This window comes from Balaenoptera physalus (genome assembly GCF_965194825.1).
Source record: "Balaenoptera physalus genome assembly, chromosome: 9".
Classification (NCBI taxonomy): domain Eukaryota; kingdom Metazoa; phylum Chordata; class Mammalia; order Artiodactyla; family Balaenopteridae; genus Balaenoptera; species Balaenoptera physalus.
In genome coordinates, this window is record NC_138888.1 from 58401077 (window position 1) to 58421350 (window position 20274).

General features: G+C 33.8%; 1 protein-coding gene across 3 annotated transcripts in view; it reads left to right on the top strand.

Moving 5' to 3' along the window:
- Positions 1–20274, top strand: part of ASCC3 (activating signal cointegrator 1 complex subunit 3) — a 335131-nt gene that overhangs the window by 144585 nt on the left and 170272 nt on the right. For all 3 annotated transcript variants that reach the window (XM_082475077.1, XM_082475079.1, XM_082475078.1), the window contains 2 exons: positions 5695–5871; positions 8516–8587. In XM_082475077.1, the coding sequence (XP_082331203.1) occupies positions 5695–5871; positions 8516–8587 (249 nt within the window). The remainder of the gene's footprint in view (positions 1–5694; positions 5872–8515; positions 8588–20274) is intronic.

The following is a 20274-nucleotide window of genomic DNA, read 5'->3' on the forward strand; positions in this document are numbered from 1 at the left end:
GTCTTTAAAAAAGAACGAGGTAGAGCTATATGAACCGGGTTTAAAAGATATCCATGTTATATTCTCATTGAAAAGACACAGTATACAGCACAATCCCATTTGTGTAAAGAAAAAAAATGCAATATATTTATATTCTCATTCACTCATTTAGTGAACATTTATTAGCTACCTGCTATGTGCCGGCTACACAGTTCTAGGTGCAGTGGATATAGTTAACAAATAAAGTTCTTGCTTACATTTAGATTTTTAAGCTGAGGTAGAGTAGGGTGCATAGATGTGGAAGCATATGCAACAAGCTGTAGAAGTGGTTTTATAGTAGGGATGGAATTAGAGGACTCTTTAGGACATGTTCACTTTTTACCATATAAAAATATGTGCATGCACATGCACAGATGCACATACATAAAACACAAAGCATTGAAATATTCAAAGTAGACACACAGAAATCAGAGGTTTTAGCTAATACCCAACTTAAGAATAATGTCAATAATACATGTAGTTGTGAGACAAAGGTGAAGCATGGAGAAGTCTGCCACTGCCATCACTGTTCTCCTTTCTTGCCACGATGGATCTGCTCTGGCACAGTTTTTACTTGTGAGGTCTCGAAAAGAAGCATGCAGGGCATCATTTACACAAAAGAGACCTATTTTGATCATGGGATTTTTAAAAAAAAATTTTAACAGCTTTATCGAGGTAGAATTGATATACAAAACAGTGCATATGATTAGTGTATTGGGTAAAGTGAGATTCGTGGTTAACAAAAGGTACTGTTTCCCAAGGTGATACTTCCCAATCATGAGATGTTTTGATTTGATACCTTGATACGTACATAGCTTAGTGATCTTTTCAGGGAGCCAGGCCACATAAGTCCATACATTCCTGGTTTGTTTGCATTGAGCCACCTAGAGAGACCATGTCCATCAGCTAAAAGCATTACAAAGATAAAGCTTTCCTGCAACTATAGAACATTGGGGGTCAAGTAAATACCATTAGTACATTTGCCAGGAGGTCTGTCATTAGCATGTTTACAAGGGGATTTAACCAGGGCATCTTTCTTTCTTGAGCATTCCCAGTTGAGAGAGAAAATAGATTGCAGGCCTGCTGCTGATGCTTTCTGTACATATGTACACAGACACACACACATTATGTACCATATATACTTTGAAGCATTCGTTATAAATTTATAAATATTTTGTAAATTATGAATGTATAATAGTATAATTTTCTATATATAGTTTATAAACTATGTGGAGTAAAATATATAAAAATTATATATTATAGGTTTGTTTATTACATATGTAGTATAATTATAAACATATCATGTTAACATATGATATAGGAATATATAATACATTGTATGTAATATGGATATATAATATGTAAATATGTATTAATTCATCCTGCACATTGGCTTCTTCATAATATAGCCAAATTCCAATTGTATAGTTTATCACTTACTATACTTATAAACCTTTGATGACTTGGTGTTTGTTATCTTAAGAAAAATGTTTAAATACTTTAGCTGGACGTTAAACACTACTGAAGCCCTGACCTATTTATCTAATTTTAACTTCTCCATCATATTCCTTAGCTGATGTAGGTTCCAGCCACACAAAACCATTTATTCCTTTCCCACTTCTTTTCCAATGCCATTGGCCCTCTTTCAGAGGTAAAACTAATCTTACTTACGTCAGAGTGTATTGTTAGTTATGAGATGAAGGGTTGTAAATGCAAAATTACATATTATTGCTCCACACGTCCATCTGTTGAAAACTTACTATTCTTTTGAGTCTGCCAAATATCACTTCTTCTATGAAGTGTTTCCTAGTTTACCACTCAGAATGAATTACACCTTTTCTGTGTTCCCTCTGTACTCCCTTTCTTTGCACGTTTTTAGCACTCATCACAGTCTTCCTTATAATTTCACAACTTAACTATAAGTAATTCTGTCTTTATCTGTGTCTCTCACTAGATTTTAATCTCCTTAACAGAATGATCTATATGATTCTTCTCATATTTCCAGTGTATTAGCTTAGTGCAGTGCTCATAAATATTTTTAGAAAAAGCAAAGTTCCTTTTTGTTTGTTCCTTGTGATTACCAGACATTCCCAGTAGATGGCAGTGCTTTACATGGCACTTCAACAATTTGTAACTAACATAGACACACCATAGGTAGCTATTCTAATGCAGTGTAGATTCTGTTCAGGTTCTGAAGTTGCATGGTGGTACTAGGGACTAAATTCACAACATACTTGGCATGAGTGAAAGAAATTTGGAAAATAAAAAAGTGTAATGAAGCCCTAATCTGTTATATTTAACAACATTGAACTAACATTAGTTGTCATAACTAAATTTACTTTCAGTGAATAGACTTTGTCCAAACTTAGATTTCATGTGAGGGAAAACGCTATAAAAATTTACTGCCTAGTTTTTGGGCTAATGATAAAGAAGAAACTGTAAAATGTTAATTTTTTATAGCTTTCAACTATTAATATTTTCAGATAACTGCATAGTGTATAGAGTTTCGAGATGTGGTTTAAGACATAAATTTCCAAATTATCCATATTTAAAAGAATATATTTCTCATACAGGCTTATCTGTGTTGAGAATGATGTGATTTTTTTTAGATTAAAAAATACAGATGTTTTAAAATGGGGCTTTAGCAGAAAAATATCTCTAGTGTTTGCAAGGTATCATGTATTTAACATCAAAAGTCCTTAAAAATATACTCAATGACTTTTGTGTTGAATGATTTTAAAACTAAAAATCACCTTCATATCTTTTCACATCACCACCAATAGGAAATAGAACTATGGTATAATTAAAAGTATCATTCTAATTACTGTAAAGGATTCTAATCATAGCATGTAAAGGAGATTTCTTAAATAAGATGTCGGGTCATCAGTTCCCCTTATTTAGGGTTCCCTTGTTTGGGTTGGGTTTGGTTTGGGAGCCATATGTATATCTCATAGGTAGTGTTTTATTTAGTCCTCAAAGAAGCCCAGATAGAACCCATAACAGTGAGTAAGCAGATTCATTTTTGTCCTACTTACAGAATGAGTTTGGAAGGCACAGGGCCTCTCTAAGTGCCTGTAAATAATATTTGTGTGAGGGAGTGAACTCAGGCTCTTGGACTTTCCCAGCCCATATATGCACTGTATAGAAATATCCAAGGAGAAATCCGACATTGGGAGCTGCTCACTTAGGTATAATAACTTGAAGATACCAGCATGGTGCAAGCAAATTTTGACTACAATTAGATGTAAATAAGAGAGAAATAAAAACTGAAAAAATAGTTAAAATATTTGCCCAAGTAAATATATCCCGTGAATCCCCTTATTTTACTTATGATAGCAAGAAGGTGAGAATTACTTAAAAGTTCCTATATTTAAAAAAAAATAATATTGTATAGTCTTTTGTTAAAGATTGAGAATTTTTTTATATGCATTCTCTCATAAAGGAATTTGGTCGAAGGTTAATTAACTTACCAAATTCATTCCAAGTCTTGTGTACTTTTAAAAATCACATCAGAGGTTTTCAAACTTTTTCCCAGGTAAGAAACGCTTTTTTAAATCAAACTTTTACATGAAAGCCTAGTATAGAAAAATATGAAAGCATGTGGGATTTGAAAACCCAGATAGAAGGGATATTATAGGCGCATGGGGCTGCAGAATGCCCCCATACTTCTGCAGGACCCCTAGGGCTTAGCTGTGAATGGTCCTGGACTGTTCCCTTTAGCAACATTTGGCATCTTAATTTAAAATGGGAAGTTTTTATGTGATGAAAGTAATACTTTCTCTTGGCAAATGCTTAACTTCCTGTATTGTAAATATAAAATATAGAGAATTTGAATAATATAATTAATGTCATAAAGTGGTCAAGCACAAAGAATTGTATACCCTAAAAATAGATAAATTATGTTCATCTTAGGTCTCCATGGGACATTTTCTCAAAGCAGAAATTGAAAAGATCATAGTCTTTACAAAATACAGTAGAAATTTAGAAATAAATTCTATATGGTATAACAAAACTATATACACTCATACATACATATCTATATATGCATATGTATATACAAACACATATATATGTACATACATTCTACACTTTTGTATTTGATAAATTGAAGATATAAAACCCAACCACTTGAAAGAATAGTCTTCTGACACTGAGAGCTCAGTAAGTGATCATGAAAGGAAGGAAGGGAAAGAGAGAGTGACAACACTATTATTAGAAAATAATGGAAGTTTATTAAGTACAGACAGTTTATAATTCAGAGTTTGAATTATACTCAAATGAAACAGGAATGTTGGGACTATAGTAAGTTAATTATTAAATTTTAAATGTTGGGTAATTTTAAACAGAATGTTCTAAAAAATGGAAAAATAATGCAGTTGAAAAAAAATTAAATACAAACTAGGAAACCAATAGAATTAGATTTATTAGCTAGAATCCTTCTATATTTTTAAAAAAGTAAAAGCTAGGTTTTAAAAAAGTAAAATAAAGAAACATAACAAATCCAATCACAAATAAGTAGAAAACCTATGAGTAAACAAAATTAAAAAGGATAAAGATATTTTAAAAACGTTTAGAAATGGAAAACGATGAGAATACTATCAGCTATCATCATAAAAACGTAATTGAAAGAGAATGGAATAGTGTCGTGTGCTCATCAGCAGTAAAATGGGGAAACTCCTTGGCATGCGAGATTTCTCACAATCATTTCTACACTTCTGCATTTCTAGCTCGTGCCGTTAGTGTTGCTAAGTACAGTACCTTAAACACCATTCTTCCTGGCCTACCTGGCAGGTCCTAGCCGCTCTCTTAGAGCACCAACAACTGTCACCTCTGCGTGCCTTCCCTGACTTACCCTAGCTCGATTAGTGATCTCTCTTCATTGTTCTCACAGTTTTTAGAAGGTGCTACTATTAATGGGACACATTACAGTGTTTTATTGTAAGTTTTACAGACTCTTAAACCCCTGCTCTCCTAGCTTTGTGCCCGTCATTAAAAGCTTACTAAATGATTGGCGAACAAATTAATTGATGTTTTCAACAGAGTTCAGCAACAAAATTAGAATATTACACCCCAGCAGTAAACACAAATAATGCAGCTTAGGACATTCTTTGAGTAGTTTGTGATTTTCTTCCCCCAAGTTTTGGCTGTTGTTCCACACAAACTCTCCCTTATACAGTATATCATTTTAAATTTAAATTTGTGAAACACTAGAAGAATCTGCCTTAATTATTTCAGACTTCTGTGTTTTTGTGTTTAAAATGAATTTGAAATTATTGAACTTGAGAATAAAGAGCATATACTTTTAACACCTGAAATTATCAAGTGGTAAAGCTTACACTAAAACCTAACACATGTCATTTGCCTTGTTAAATTTTTAGGGGGGAAAAAAAGAAAACAGAAGAAACCATTTAACTAATAGAATTTTCCAGTTCAGAAAATATACGAAAATTACACTTTTAATCACTTTATGTCATTCCGCATGCCAGATTTAGGCCAGTTTTTTTTTTTTTCACATTTTCTGTCTTTTAGACTATGTGTTGTTATTCTCAGTTTCTTCAGTGATCTTATTTTATTGTGACTATTTCATCCTTTATACTACTAAAACTTATTTTAAACTTAGTACAAATCCAGATGGGTTGAATCTATCTCATTTGTTAATAAAAATAACCCCTATAGGTTGAATCCACACAGAGTATGATAAGAATTCTTGGACTCTCTGCAACCTTACCCAACTACCTTGATGTTGCTACGTTTTTACACGTTAATCCCTGCATTGGACTTTTCTACTTTGATGGCCGCTTTCGACCTGTTCCTCTTGGACAGACATTTCTGGGGGTTAAAAGTGCAAATAAGGTAAACATTTGTTTTAAAACCTATACTTTTCTTTTCCAGAAATATTTTTGTTGATGTATTGTTTAATACTTGTTTGAGGTTAGAGACCCCAGAAGACCATTTCAGTCACATTACAAATATCACAGCCTAGAAAAAAAAATCAAGCACACTTCCTCAGCTATATGTAGTAGAATGTCTCCTGCTCTAAAAAGCTGCTTGTAGTAGTTTGCATTGCTATTATCAGTGTATATTTTGTATTCTCAGCTAAGAACACAAGTTATATATAAGAATATGTTTCAAAAAGTTAATTTGATAGGGTTGAAGGCCAATGCGAAATAATGAAAGACTTTAGTTAAGTCAGTAATATATATCATGATATAATATTATTAATCTAAAATAAGTAATACCTTATATGCAATAGAAAAATAATTTCATGATAGCAACTATTAAAAGAGGGGCGCTATTTAACTTATATTGTATAACTATCATATTAATTATATACATAAGTGGCATTTCTGAAATTCTTTGCAATGTTTTAAAAAGTCTGTTTATCTAATTCCTTAAATAGTATTACCATGTACCATTTGCATTATCAGGGTGCTTATTTTAGGCTTTTATAATGTCATGAAGGAATATTTTGCTTAAAATTTACATGTTTATCATTCTGTTTAATGACACTTTTTCCCCCCTGTGGAAGAAATAGTTTTAGGAGAAGATTCACGGGCCATATGACCTCTTTATAAAAGAAAACAGGATAGAATCATGTGTTACTATGTCAACCTTTGTCTTTAGTGTATTACATTACTTTTGTCTAAAAACAATTTTATTAGTAAAACAGGATCATTTTTAGGCTACAGTATTATAAATAAAATACTCAGCTTAGAAAATACTAGAAGCCAATGTCACTGCAACAGTTAATATGCTCCATCTGCATTGCATAAAAGTAAGGTATGTTTAGAATTGTGGGGAGCCATTTCAGATGTATACATAGAAGGACAGCTCATGATATGGTAATAGTTATGATATGCATCTTTTACCTTCATTGTTTCAAGGGCTTTTCAGTGTTACTTGCTGCTTGTTTTTTTCAGCCATATCTTAATATATATCTGATTATTTAGTTTATTTTAATGTATCATTAGAACAGATGTAGAGCTGTTTATAACATTAGATTGTTCTTTCAACTTATAATTTAAATGATAGCAGATGGTTCTCACAGAAAGATAAAGAGAAGAAAGTGTTTTCAGATGCTTGTCAGGGGTCTTAAAACTTATTTTCTTTTAATTTCATCATAGAAGTTGGTAAATCACTTAAAGCTAATTAACTTCAATGTACTTATCACCACAATATGTTAGCATTGTAATCGCAAAAGGAATAGTGCAAGATGTTGAACTGTCCTAATTATTTTGAAGGTTTAAAAATTTGGCAAAATTTAAAAAATATTTTTACAAATCTTACACAGTGTAAATAGTAAATTAATTATATATATTAGTTATAAATATGCATTTTTGTCTTACTAAAATGTATTAGTTTTACACTCAGCTGACATACACAGTGGATAACAAGAATTTCCCCAGGGTGTTGTTTAATATTCTAACCTTTGTTAATTTGTCATTTCTTATAGTAAGAAATCCTTGTAGATTTCTGAGAGTTTCATTGAGAAACTCATGATGTGATTCAGTTGTTGTGGAAGAACACAAAATAGGAAAATGGTGTCCATGACACATCTAATTTGAAATAATGGCTTTGACCAGAGCTCAATCCAAAATTCACCAAAAAAATTACTGAGAGTTTTGTTCGGAGGAGTTTTTGTTTTTTGTTTTTTGTTTTCCAATCATTAATGGAGAGTAAATTGTCTTGCAATTATCTCATCTTACTTAATCACTATAAGTCATAAGAGTTCCAGAATGTTAAAGTGTTTCCTTTATTAAAACAAAAAATCTAAATTATAGTCATTTCAGATGTGTAACATTTTCATCCCCTCCAGACTCTTAATAAATGTTAAATAGAGAGATGCAGGCTGTGTCACATGTCTACTCTTTGAGGTAACTACCTTACCTTTTTGGTTGGAAGCTGTCTCATCATTAATAGGGAAAATGAGACCTTTTTTAAATTCATTAATTTGATATTAAATTTCCAATTAATCTGGAAAATGTTTCTGTAGAAAAATATCTACCGAACTCCATATACATTACAGAAATAGTATGTTTCCTTACATTTTAGCTTTATATGCCATGATATTCTACTGGTAATATTCCGGTGATTTTGAGAATTACACAGGAAAGCTCTATGTATAGTTTTATAGACTGAAATAGAAGAAAAACAGTCTGAAGAATGGGCTTCTCTGGGGAAAGCAGTGAAAAGAACTTTAAAATTATTTTAAGATATCTCTAACTAGAATATTATTCTTAAACTTAGTCTTTAAAAAACCTGCATTCTTATAAAGCTAGTATGCTGAAAGTATTGCATGAGATATTTTATTTGTATTTTTTAATTATATTGTGTCTATTTCCGATTGGGTTATTATATATCAGGTGTTGATATTGCATTTGTTGTTTCTGCATTCTGGCTAGTCTGAAAGTAAAAGGAGATGCGTCAAAGTTTCCTTTGTGGTTAAGAAGTTTATAATTGCTTCATTTGTTATTTTTCATGTTTTAAAAACTTTAAGGTGCAACAGTTGAATAACATGGATGAAGTATGTTATGAAAGTGTTTTGAAGCAAGTAAAGGCTGGACACCAGGTACATTTTATTTTATCCTGTTTTTAGAGAACGCTTAATGATTAAAATTATTAATTTTTATGCTCTTAAAAATGTTCTTCAATTCTGAGGTAATGATTCACAGGTTTTATTTCTTAGTAATTTTTTAGCCCACTGGGTAGCCATATAAGTCATAAAATATTCATAGGTAATATTATCATTCCACTATTGATAGATCATGCTGTTTTGTTTGCCACTTTTATTAAATAGATAAGAGAAAGAAGAATTTCATCCTTTACATTTCAGGTTGCTTCTTTATTTATTTTAAAGCACCAACCTTCCCTCACACATCAAAAATTTAATTTACTTACATAATGTAAAACATTTAAATGTTATATTATACTGTTTTCTTGAAGTAGTAGCAATTGAAATATATATAATAAATTTTCATATTGTTTGGATAGTAAGCACTTTTAAACTTCAAAGTTCAAGATGCTCCAATCAAGATTGTTAAAAAAAAAAAGTGGAATGATGTGTGTAGCCTTTTCAGATTGGTTTCTTTCACAATGTGTATTTGAGGTACCTCCCTGTCTTTTCATGGCTTGATAGCTTATTCTTTTTAGCACTGAATAATATTCCATTGTCTGGATGTACCACAGTTTATGTGTACATAACAGCTGTGGACAGGTTTTATGTGGACATACGTTTTCTGTTCCTTTGAGTAAATACCAAGGAGTGTAATTGCAATATCAGTATTTATTAAACTACTCAGCCTTTCTCCATATAATCTTATGTTATAAACTATGTCTTTAAAAAATGGAATGCATCCTTATTCCTGAATGTTGGGAAATGTAACAGTTGTATATTGTAATGTAGGTAGGTAAAAGTCCAAGAAAATGTAATTTAAAGAATCCTAGGAAGATTATATCCTCTTCCTCTTCTGGCATAGTTCATTCTCTCACTGTTACAGGGGCTAACATGTCCCACTAGAAATCATGGTTTACAAAGTTCAGATGCTGGCTGGGGGTGTTTGGTCAGTAGAGATTAGATCTCACTGCCAGCCCTTTCATTCTTAGTGTGAATCCATCCATTGCATTACTTTTCGAAATGAAAACTGCCATAGGGCAGGCACTTGTAGTAGTAAATTCAGACCAAAGTTGAGATGGAGAGCTAGGTTCACAGTGCTGGTTCCTGTTTAGAAAGGACAGACTAGGTTGGGAAACGCCAGGGGAGGCTTCAGGCGGTCGGGGGCCGGCTGCTGTAGGGCAGGAGGAACCCGGAAATGAAGAGTGTGCAAAGATGAGGCAGAAGTTGCACACAGGCATTACCTCCCACCTTTTGTGTGCATGTCATGGTATCCACCAGTGCCAGCCTTTTAAGGACCACCAAGCTGTCTCCTTCCCCTACACTTTGTCTGGCTAAAAATGCACTGTGGGTGACTCTGTAAAGTGTGGTTACAGTTTAAGAACCCACTGAAACACTTCGGTATCAGAATTCCTGTCTAGATCCGGGCTTACATCCCTCTCCCGAAACAAGAATGGAGCAGGATAAGCATGGTCGTTTTCAGGTTCTCTGCCATAAGAAGTAGGGTTTAGGTGGCAGGTCTCCCAGTTTCTCTTTCAGTGATTAGTGATGATGTTTGTTTTCCATAAAAGTAGGACTTTCTTCAGTTCTCTAGACATACCTACATATCTATTTACTTTTTTTAATGGTAAAAATAAAATAACAATATTAAGGAAAATTTTCATAGTTCCACTATTATTTTACCATTTCAACATTATTATTGTAATTTTTATACATGTCCTGCTGGTCTTTTTTTTTTTTAATCCATTTGCACATGTAGCTTTTAATTTTGCTCATTCAAACTTAATTTTAATTACTAGCTACAGTCCATTGCTAAATTATAATTACACTGTATATACAGTTTTATATTCACTGTTTTCCTTAATGAATACTAAAGATTTTTCATTGTTTCTACCTGGTCTTCACAATTTTAATGTCTGTGATAGAGAGAAGGGAGTTTTTATTCAGGTTCTAAGTTTCAGATGCCATGTAAGTCACTTCGGACTTTTAATCTTCACAGTCTTCTGACATAAGCATTAAATCTCCTTTTGTTAAAAGAGAACATGAACCTACGACATGTTAAGCAGCTTCTCAAGGTCATACAGCTAGTAAAAGGTCGCACCAGGATTGCAATACAAGTCCATGTTGATAAAAGCCCACAGCATCTTCAGAACTTTACACTGCCACTTTGCCATTAAGTTGACATTTGCTGTTCCTTTTATTATTGGTTATTCCTCCATTACTGAGTGCTTTAAATGTTTGCAACTTTCTGTGATTAAAAATAGTGCTGCTATAATGATCATCTTCCTGCCTATTATTTTTTCTGTTGAAACATTTACTTGGGGTAAATTCCCTAAAATAGGATTATGGCTCAAATGGCCATATTTCGTGGTCTTACCACATGATTCTATAATGCATTCCGAATGGGTTATAACATCTCGTCGTCACAGCAGACCTGCAAAGGATTTTATTAAATGTATGCCATGTTCTTCTGAATAGCATCAAGTATTGTGATGTAAGGTTATGATCTGATGTGTGTTTGCCATTTTGAATTTGTTTTACAATTTTAAGCTATATAAGACACAGTGGTGTTTTACCAGTGAAATTTTTTTCTTAGGTAGCAACAATTACCTCTAAATCATGATTACAAAAACTCATGTTTTACATACCATATTGTTCATGCTTTGCTTTGGGTATGCACTTAACTTTCAATTAGAAAAACCCGTTCTTCCCAGTGCTTTTGCTTCATATGTGATCCTGTGATCTTTAGCCTCTGTAATTGTATCTTTAAAATGTTTAATATAAAATACGATTAGTATAAAAGAGGGTGACCAATAAAAGAGTGTAAACAAATTTAACACTTGGGTACACCAAAAAACGAAAATGAGGGGAAAAAAAATCACTGAATTCTATCACTCAGAGAGAGTTTCTGTTGGTGTATGTCCTTCCATTTCTTAAAATGCATTTTACTCCCTTAATTTTCTATCCTTTTTTCTCCATTATCCCTATAGTTTCTCTATTTTCCCTACCTCAAAATATGACAGAACCATACGTAGAAGCAATAACATGTAAATTAACATCTTAGCTTAAAGATGTTATAATTTAAAATTTTGTGTTCTACGCAGTGTTGTTTTTTTAGGCTTTGTGTACCAGTAGAACAGGTCGTACTACGTAAGATTGGGTTGTAAGGAAATACTGTTGGTTAAGTTCCTAGTATAGTGTCATGTACGTGGGGAGTCTGGTAAATAGAATCTCACTGTGAAGAATTGCTCATCTTCAGAGATCCTTAGTGAGTCGGGGCTGTTGGAAAATATGAAATGCATCAGGACCATGGCCCATTAGTTGGTATTTGCCTCTAGTATTGCTAGTACTACAAATGCCCAGGCCAGTGCCTGCAGATTATAAGTACTAGGTTAAGGCAGCATCTTAGTCTTTTACATTAATGTAATCATCTCAAGTAAAAAACTCTTTTACAACATAATTTGAGAACAAACCTCTCTCTTTTTCATTTCTTTAAATTATCTGTATTATGTATGTAACTTTGGGAAAGTTGCCCAAAACTAAAATCTTTTTCTGTTTTAGTCTTTTCAAAGGGATCGCTCTGTCTGTTTAAATCTTCTGTTAGCAAGTTGCTCTGCCAAGTACTATTTGGCTTATAAGTTCAGTTAGCTTGATAAGTGGCAGCTTCTGCTGATTGTCTTTGTAATATGTCCAGAACTGGAATTGCAGTGTGCATACTTGGAAAAGAGGACTGTTATACATTTTGATTTTGGAAGCTGAGGTAGATACCTGTTTCAACAAGGCTAGCAATCTTTGATTTAATCCATCACACAAGAATTGCTACTTCACAGTAGTCTTTGATTACTGAGGCTCATGTGGAAGTTTGTTTCCGGGGGCTTAGAACCTCTCACTGGATTATTTTTCTCTTTTTATCACCTTGAAGAAATACCTTCTCTAAGCTGTGGTCCTCTGCTTTTATTAGAAGGTTAACAAAGAACTCCACAATAGAATAGAGTTTCTGAGTTTTGTTTTTTCCCTTGTAATTGAGGTTGAATATAATGTTATACTAGTCACTAGTTGTCTTTGTATAAGGTTCCAAGTGATAAATTTCAACAAACGAATTTGTATGTATCCATCTGTCAGAAGATGAAAAATAGGTAATTCAACAGTCTTTTACCTTATTATCTAAAAAACTGACAGCCAATTTAACTCTTCAGTTACATTATTCTGCCTGACTCCAATGACTAAAAGGTCTAACTGTATGTGCTTCATTCTAAGAGACTCTTATGTATAAATGTTTTGTTGTACATATAAAAGTACAGTAAATTGTGTGTGTGTGTGTGTGTGTGTATGTACACAGAGAGACAGATACAAAAACAGAGAGAGAGACAGGAGACAGAGAGAAACAGAGCTTTGCTCTGGAATTCAGTTATAGTTGTAACTAACTGGACATTAGTGCATTGTTATTAAGCAGCCAGCTATGTATTTGATCAATGTGCTTTTCCTTAGTAATAAGGGAACATAAGTTATTTCTTGTAGCGCTGTGTACCTAACAAACTTTAGCTTTATTTTGTTGTCTTTTAAATGTATCTTAGCAGTTAGTATATAGGAGTAAGAAATTGTAAGTCAGTCTATTCTAATCCAGGAAAACAAATTGAATTTTCCTTGCGACTACCTCATGTCCCCCTCTCTTTTTGCCAGCTTGTTAAAAATTCTTTCAGTGAATACTCCTTGATTCTATTTGTTTGCCTTCAGATTGTTTAGTATTTTGGATTTTCTCTCTAGTTGTGGTTTCCCTAAATAATTTTATTAGCGCAACTACTTTTCAGACCATTATTAAGAAGACTAAAAATATGTGTCCATTAAAAAAAGAACTATAACTCTAAGGCAAATAAATACTTCTCATGCTAAAAATTAACAGTTTCCTCTTAAATATATAGACGAATTAATTTTGTTTCTCTCCACTTAGATTAAATTAGAATAGAGCAAATTTCATGTTCAAAAGCCATGCTGATGTTCTCTGATTATAGTATTCCATGGGTTTCAGTATACCAGTCATCTACGCTCGTGTGTTCGCGTCCTTAATAGATTTCATGTGCAGCTTTGTCTTAAAAGTATTAAAAGCAGTAGGAGGCAGTTGTGTTCCACTCAAGCATGTGTGATGACAGATGGAGAAGATCTTTTCAGGTTGACTTTTCAACAGTCGTACTCCGCAAGACTTCAAGCTCTTCTTGGCTATCGGGAAATTAAAAGTTGGCGATTCAGCCTTTAATTTTGATCCATCTGCTCAAACTAATGAGACGTCTCATTTGTAAGCTTCTCTTTGCGTTACCAAATGCAAGTACAGCTTTATCATTCCTGTTAATAATTCCCCTCCTCCGGTGTAACTCGCGGAATGGGAAAATATGATGCCTTAACCCTATTGAGATTTTTCTTGTTATACAAATTTTGTTACAGTGATAGGAAAAGAAATTAGAAACTGCCTCAGAGATTACGGCATATTTTGTAAGTTAACTTGTTCTTTTTTCACATTATCAAAATGTTAAGATCCTTAATCAGTAACTTCTTACTCAAGATCTACCTCCAGTTTCAAGAATAAAAGGTTTTGCAGTGTTAAGGGGAAAAAAATCATCTTCAACCTTGGATTAAGGCTAAACATCAGCTTTTCCTGATTCACATATGTGTCTTCTCTTTCTTCATTGTTTATAAGTTTTTCGTAGATGTTGCTGTCTCTAATAAGAAACCACCTTTAAAAATTGGCCGATAATTATGGATTAATTTAATTTATTACTATCTAAAGGGAATTCTTTTTGTTTCCTAGTGTTGCTTTTTAGTTTATATAAAAGTAATTATGTACAATAGAAAGAAATTTTACTATGCTAACTTTAATAATGGAACTTTTCCTTTGGCCCTTTTGCCTAAAAAGTTTTCTTCCTCCAGGTACAAGCATCTCTAATTCTTGGTACTAATGTTTCTGTCGTATCAAATTTGTCTAACATGAACTTTATTGGTAAATTATTTGAGAGCTTCTTTCTTTTCTGCCTTCTTTGCTTCCCTCCTCCCCCAAATTGAGACATAATCCCAAAGGAATATAACAGCAAAATTCTTAAGAAGGAGACATTTGAACAATTATGAGAACAAGAATTAAAGACATTTATCCTTCATCTTTGCTGTTAAAGATGGTACTACTAAAGAAATATTTCAGGTGTTTTTTTACTGTAAGAAAATCTAAAGGAAGCATTCACTAAACCTCTACCTTTGGAAACAGAAAATCCTCCCCACTTACCAGAAAAAAGCTCTCATGAGTCTTCTATCAAATTGAGATTTCCTATCCCTCCTTATTTTACAGGCAAAAACTAGTTTTTGGTACTCTTGAGTTCTGTATTTTAGTTTTTAATTAGTATTACTAGTGTTTACTCAGAATTTTTTTCTTCTCTCTGTATGATTTCTATAGTATATCTGTGTACAACATTTGGTTAAAGTGAAGGCCAAAACAGAATATCATCATCAGAGAAGGAATTTCTGGTATGACATAATGAAAATTCATTAAAGAAAATTTAATTATATATTTAGCAGTCAAAATTTTTACATTAGTATAGTTCAGGAGCAATAATTTCTTATCACTGTCAGCTGCAAGCTTGATCCTGTGATCACTGTACTGCATATTTTGGTCATGCCTAATTCAGGAACATGGAAAACGATGTCATTCTAGGCATTCTGCTGTTTCCCCTGCCAAAGGCCAAAGCCAAAGAGGGTTTCAACTAACTATTAAGTCAAAACAAAGCTTGACACATCCTTAATAAAAGTTTACTTTTTTTTTTTAAGGCAAAATTCCCTTATGACAGTAGCTCATAGTTGAGAATAAAATAATCAAAGGATTACAGAGAGGTTGTAGAAGTGGAAGTAGTTGGAAAATGCCAATTTTTTTTTTGTGCCTTTCTTTTCTGGCTCTTGTGATACAAAGCTCTCCTTGCTTTTCTCTGTCTTCTAACCTTTTGAGTCATCCTTTTTCTTTCTTTGTAGCCTTTTCCTTCTCTACCTGGCTCTTTCTTAGACCCTTTTTTAATTTAGCACTCTCTCTTGTATCATTCCATCCCAGTTATAACCTTTGTAGAAATAACTCATATATTTATATTCCTAACCCAGATCTCTTCCCTAAGCTGTAGACCCATGTGATTGTGGCTGGCCTCTCCTCTTGGGTATCACAAATGTAGTGTGTCCAAACCAAGTACATAATTTCCCCTCTAAACCAGTGGTATTTCATCCATTATTCCTTGGTTCAGTGAATGACATGACTATAGATTTAGTTCTGTAGAACAGAAACCTAAAAGTCACCCTTTTCAACTCTCTCTCCTGTGTTCTCATTTCTGATCCCTCGTGAGGGCCTGTCCATTTGACCTAAGTGTCTCTCAGATTTGCCCGTTTCTTTCCATTCCCTCCTCCTTCTGCACCGTCATCTCCACCACCTAATCCAGGTACCCATCATGTCATCCAGGACACCTCTTAGCTGCTCTACCTCTCTTAACTGTCCTATGTCCATTCTGGCCTTGCTCTAGCTGTTCTGTATACTGCAGCTAGCTAGAATGATCCTTTCAAAATAAAGCTCCAGAGTGACACATGAATACTTAAAGCTCCTTTAAAATGGCCCAGGGGTTCCTATAGTGTTGGGCCATTACCTCCCTCCTTTCTTCTTCATCACATACATGTCTCTCCCTCATTTCCTACCTCCCTGCTTCCTGGCGTTCTTTCAGACCCTCATCATAGAGATGCTCTTTCACTTACCTCTGACCTTTTGCGTAACTTGTTCCCTCTGCCTCACACATTCTTCTTTATTCTCTGCTTAGTTGTCCTCTACTAAATCCTTTAGATTTCATCTTTCTTAGAGAAGCCTTTTTTTTACCTCCCTCTCTCACCTCCCTATTATGAACTATATAATAACACGGCCTATGTCTTCCTCCTATTTCTTGCTGTAGTTTTACATTTTTCCGGGCTGTTTTTGATTAATACCACTTTTCAGTAGAAGATCATAAGTCCCATAGGAAAGGGGCTATCTCTGGTTTTGCTCTTCATTGTATTATCATGGCCTCACCAGTACCTGGCACACAGTTGGTGCTCACATAGTGTGTGATGAATAAGTGAACAGAAGATGTGGTAGTCTTCGTAAGTCTGAACTTACTCTTAAAGGATTAGGGAGCAACAAACTTCAAAGAAAATCAAGAAAATAATAATTAGATCCACAGTAAGCTGAACATCCAGGCTGAGGAGAGAACAACCTGGAGAAGTGGAACGACATCAAAGATCACTTAGATTACTTTCTTAAGGAATTTTTTTCTCCCTGTAGTCTGTAAAGATCAACGAAAGAATGTTGGTATTCTCCTTAAAAATGTTTCATCCCATACAGTTACTCTTAATATTATTTCATCTAGTTATAGTCTTTTCTGTTAGAAGTTAGAAGTATTAAATTATCCCATTTTCTCCTAAAATAAAATATCCATCTGACTTAGCTATTTTCAGTGATATAAATATCATTCATGCCACCAGTTATTTTGTTAATATATTCTTTCTTTCTTTTATTTCTATTCATTAAGCCCTAGAGGGGTAACCTTTGAACCCTTTTAAAATTTCACATTTTTAAGGGAACAGAGGAAAGTTCCATTTTTCTGAACTATAGCTTACCATAAGAGTACTCAATTATATTCTTGAGATTTTATATATAGCAGTTTCTTTGTTAACCTTGTAATGTTCTCTTCATTTGCAAAGGGAATACTTTTTGATGAGGAATATTATTATTGCGTTTTTCCTTCATTGTTCTTGACATTACTTTTTTCCTAAGTCTTTGAGGATTTTTATTACTGAAATAACACATTCTTATAACAAGTGAATCAACACAAACGTGTAAAGAAAAGACTAATGAATTACTTTCTCCTCACTTCACCTCACGCCCAGTACCCTTGCCCCTGAGTGTATTCAGTTTTCTCCTGGCATGTATAACCATATACAAGTATGTCCACGTTTTTAGGCATTTGAGCTTTTTAAAATTGGTTATCAGTGGTTTCTGGAATTACAACACAAATCGAGCACATGAAACAGTTTCTCTCAGAATGATGTTTAGAAACTTTCAGGTATAAACTAAATTTTGATCTGTCCTTGTACAGTTTACAGATCTTCAGCCAAAAGATCAAAAGAAAAAAAAAATGCTGTGCCTAATCTTGGAATAAAATTGGAAGCAATACAAGTGGTTTTATTTTCCTGAAACTGGTTCTCTTTATATTATATACATTGTTGAACCCAAGGAACATATATAATGATTCAGACCTGGAAGGCAAACACCATAGAAAATTCTTTGGACAGCTATTCAGAATATTTTACGTTAAATTGTCAGAAGTTAATTTGACAGCTGTTTATTTCACTTTAGAAAATGATATATTGAATCTCTATTAGCTGGTTTCCAGCTGATGTTTGGACTTAGAAGCAGTTGGTAGGTATATTTAATAAGTTTAGTTACCACCACAAGCATTTGTTGATTACATTTTTGTAGCCATATTTTGATAAAATTGAACAAACAGTATTTTTATTAAAGCTAAGTATAATATTTTGTGTCCCAAGGAAATCTGATACAACTATTCCTGTACCTGCTCAAAGTGCAAAAAAGGGAGTCGAATATTTAAACTCAGTGAACCATTGCAAACGTTTACTGTCTTTTCTGTAACTAGGGTTTTTATCAATTTTTCTTGTTGTCATAGCAGCATATTTAAGTGAGAAGGGGTGGAAATGAAGGAACTATGTCTCTCTAGTTAATATTGTAAAATATGATTCTCTCTGTTTTTAAGAGAGTAGTATAATAGTCTCAGATCTTATCTTACTTTTTTCTTGGTTTTATGAATGAGTAGATGGGAAATGCAGCTCTAACTATATTATGGCAAATAAAGTGGGCATTTCCAACCTGTACAGCATTCATCAAGTTAGTGGCTGCTCTCGAAATATGGTCAGAGACTTACGTCTTGTGAAGGGTCTAAGATATTCATGCTAGCTTGCCACAGGCTAACTTCATTGTATAACACACACACACACACACACACACAAATGCACACGCGCGTAGGCGAAAACAAGAGACACCTGGGTAGGGAACCGACCTTATATTTATTCACAGAGCAGAGTGTTGGTTGCCCCGCTCTAGCTTTACAGGGTAACATGGTAAGAGCCAGCTACCTCTGCGCGCATGGGTGGCCCCATAGGGGTGCTCCAAAATTATGAAACTCGAAGCGTATACAGTTGTTGCTGGCACATCCTCCCTTCTGGTGGGCGGAGGAGAGGGTGTAAGGAGAAAGGGGAGGGAGAGGGAGAAAGAAGGGAGGAAGAAAGGAGACAAAGAAGTAGACCAACTGACCTGCTCAAGGACCTTTCTCTTTCACTCTGGAATATAAACAGATTCTCTCTTGAGGAGGGAAGGGGCGGCCTGTACCCTGGAATATAAGCAGTTGTCTCTTGGAGTGATAAGAAAGGAGCCCCTAGGCTTTATTACCTATAGCATGGGAAAAAATGGCTCTGGGGAAGTGGAGGCATTCTCTACCATTAAAGCCCTTCAGTTTCCACTGCTCTGAAGGCCCTGACCATGTAGGATCACCAGGAATTTCAGGGAGGATTGTTTTCCAACAAGACCTAAAGGTGTCTTGAAAGGACATGTACTCTACTAAACTATCCCAGTAAGATAGTTTGCTACCACTGTCTGCTTTATAAAAATCTTTCTAACCTTACCTAGATTGCATAGTCTCTCCGGTGGTCCTTTGTTATGTTCTCCATGGACTTTGGTCTCATTTTTTTTTTTTTACTATGGTATTTTATTTGCTCTGTCTTGTAGCTGTGTTTTTTGAAATCATATGAAGAAAGGCCAAATGCATGGCTTAATGGATGGTCAGATGGCAGTGTACCTTTTTTTAAGTGCAGTGTAAGATCTCAACTTGGGTTTGTAGATAAATCTTTTTTTTTTCTTGTTTTTTTCCTTTCTCTTACTTTTTTTTCTTATTAAAGAGGGTCAATTGAAGAGTACAATACAGATTTATGGAAAACCGAGGTGTTTTTCATTCTGTAAGCACAAACATGAGAGCAGCCTCAAAAAAATGGGGACAGTTAAGAGCCAATCTAAGAGGAATTACAACTTTGTGATTTTTCCCTTTATAGCAGTACAGTTTTAATTAGTCTAGCTAGCAAATTTTATTGAGAGTATATTGCCTTAGTGGGATTTCTTCTGCTCAAGTAAGTTTAAAAAAAAAAGCGTATTCTTTTTAGGGAGAATCTATTCAAGTGTGTCACTTGAGAATATTAAATGCACAGTTGGATGTTTAGAATTATAAGTAGTGATTATTGTCTAAGGAAATAAATGAAAAATACTGATAGAAATCTTAAAAATACATTTTTATGTTGTTATTTTACTGAAATTAGATTCAGTCCAGAACATCTTATAATGTTGAATAATAATAGAACTTCAAGTCCAGCAGCATCTTTAGAAATGAAATTGTTAGCTCACTAATGAATTTTATTTGCATAGTAATAGACTAGCTGGTCTTGCTTAATTTGCTCTACAGAATAGATGTTGCTATTTTGGGGCTGTCAATAACAAATGTCAATGCAATTTGGATTATCATGGAGGTCAGTAAAGTATTTTTCTG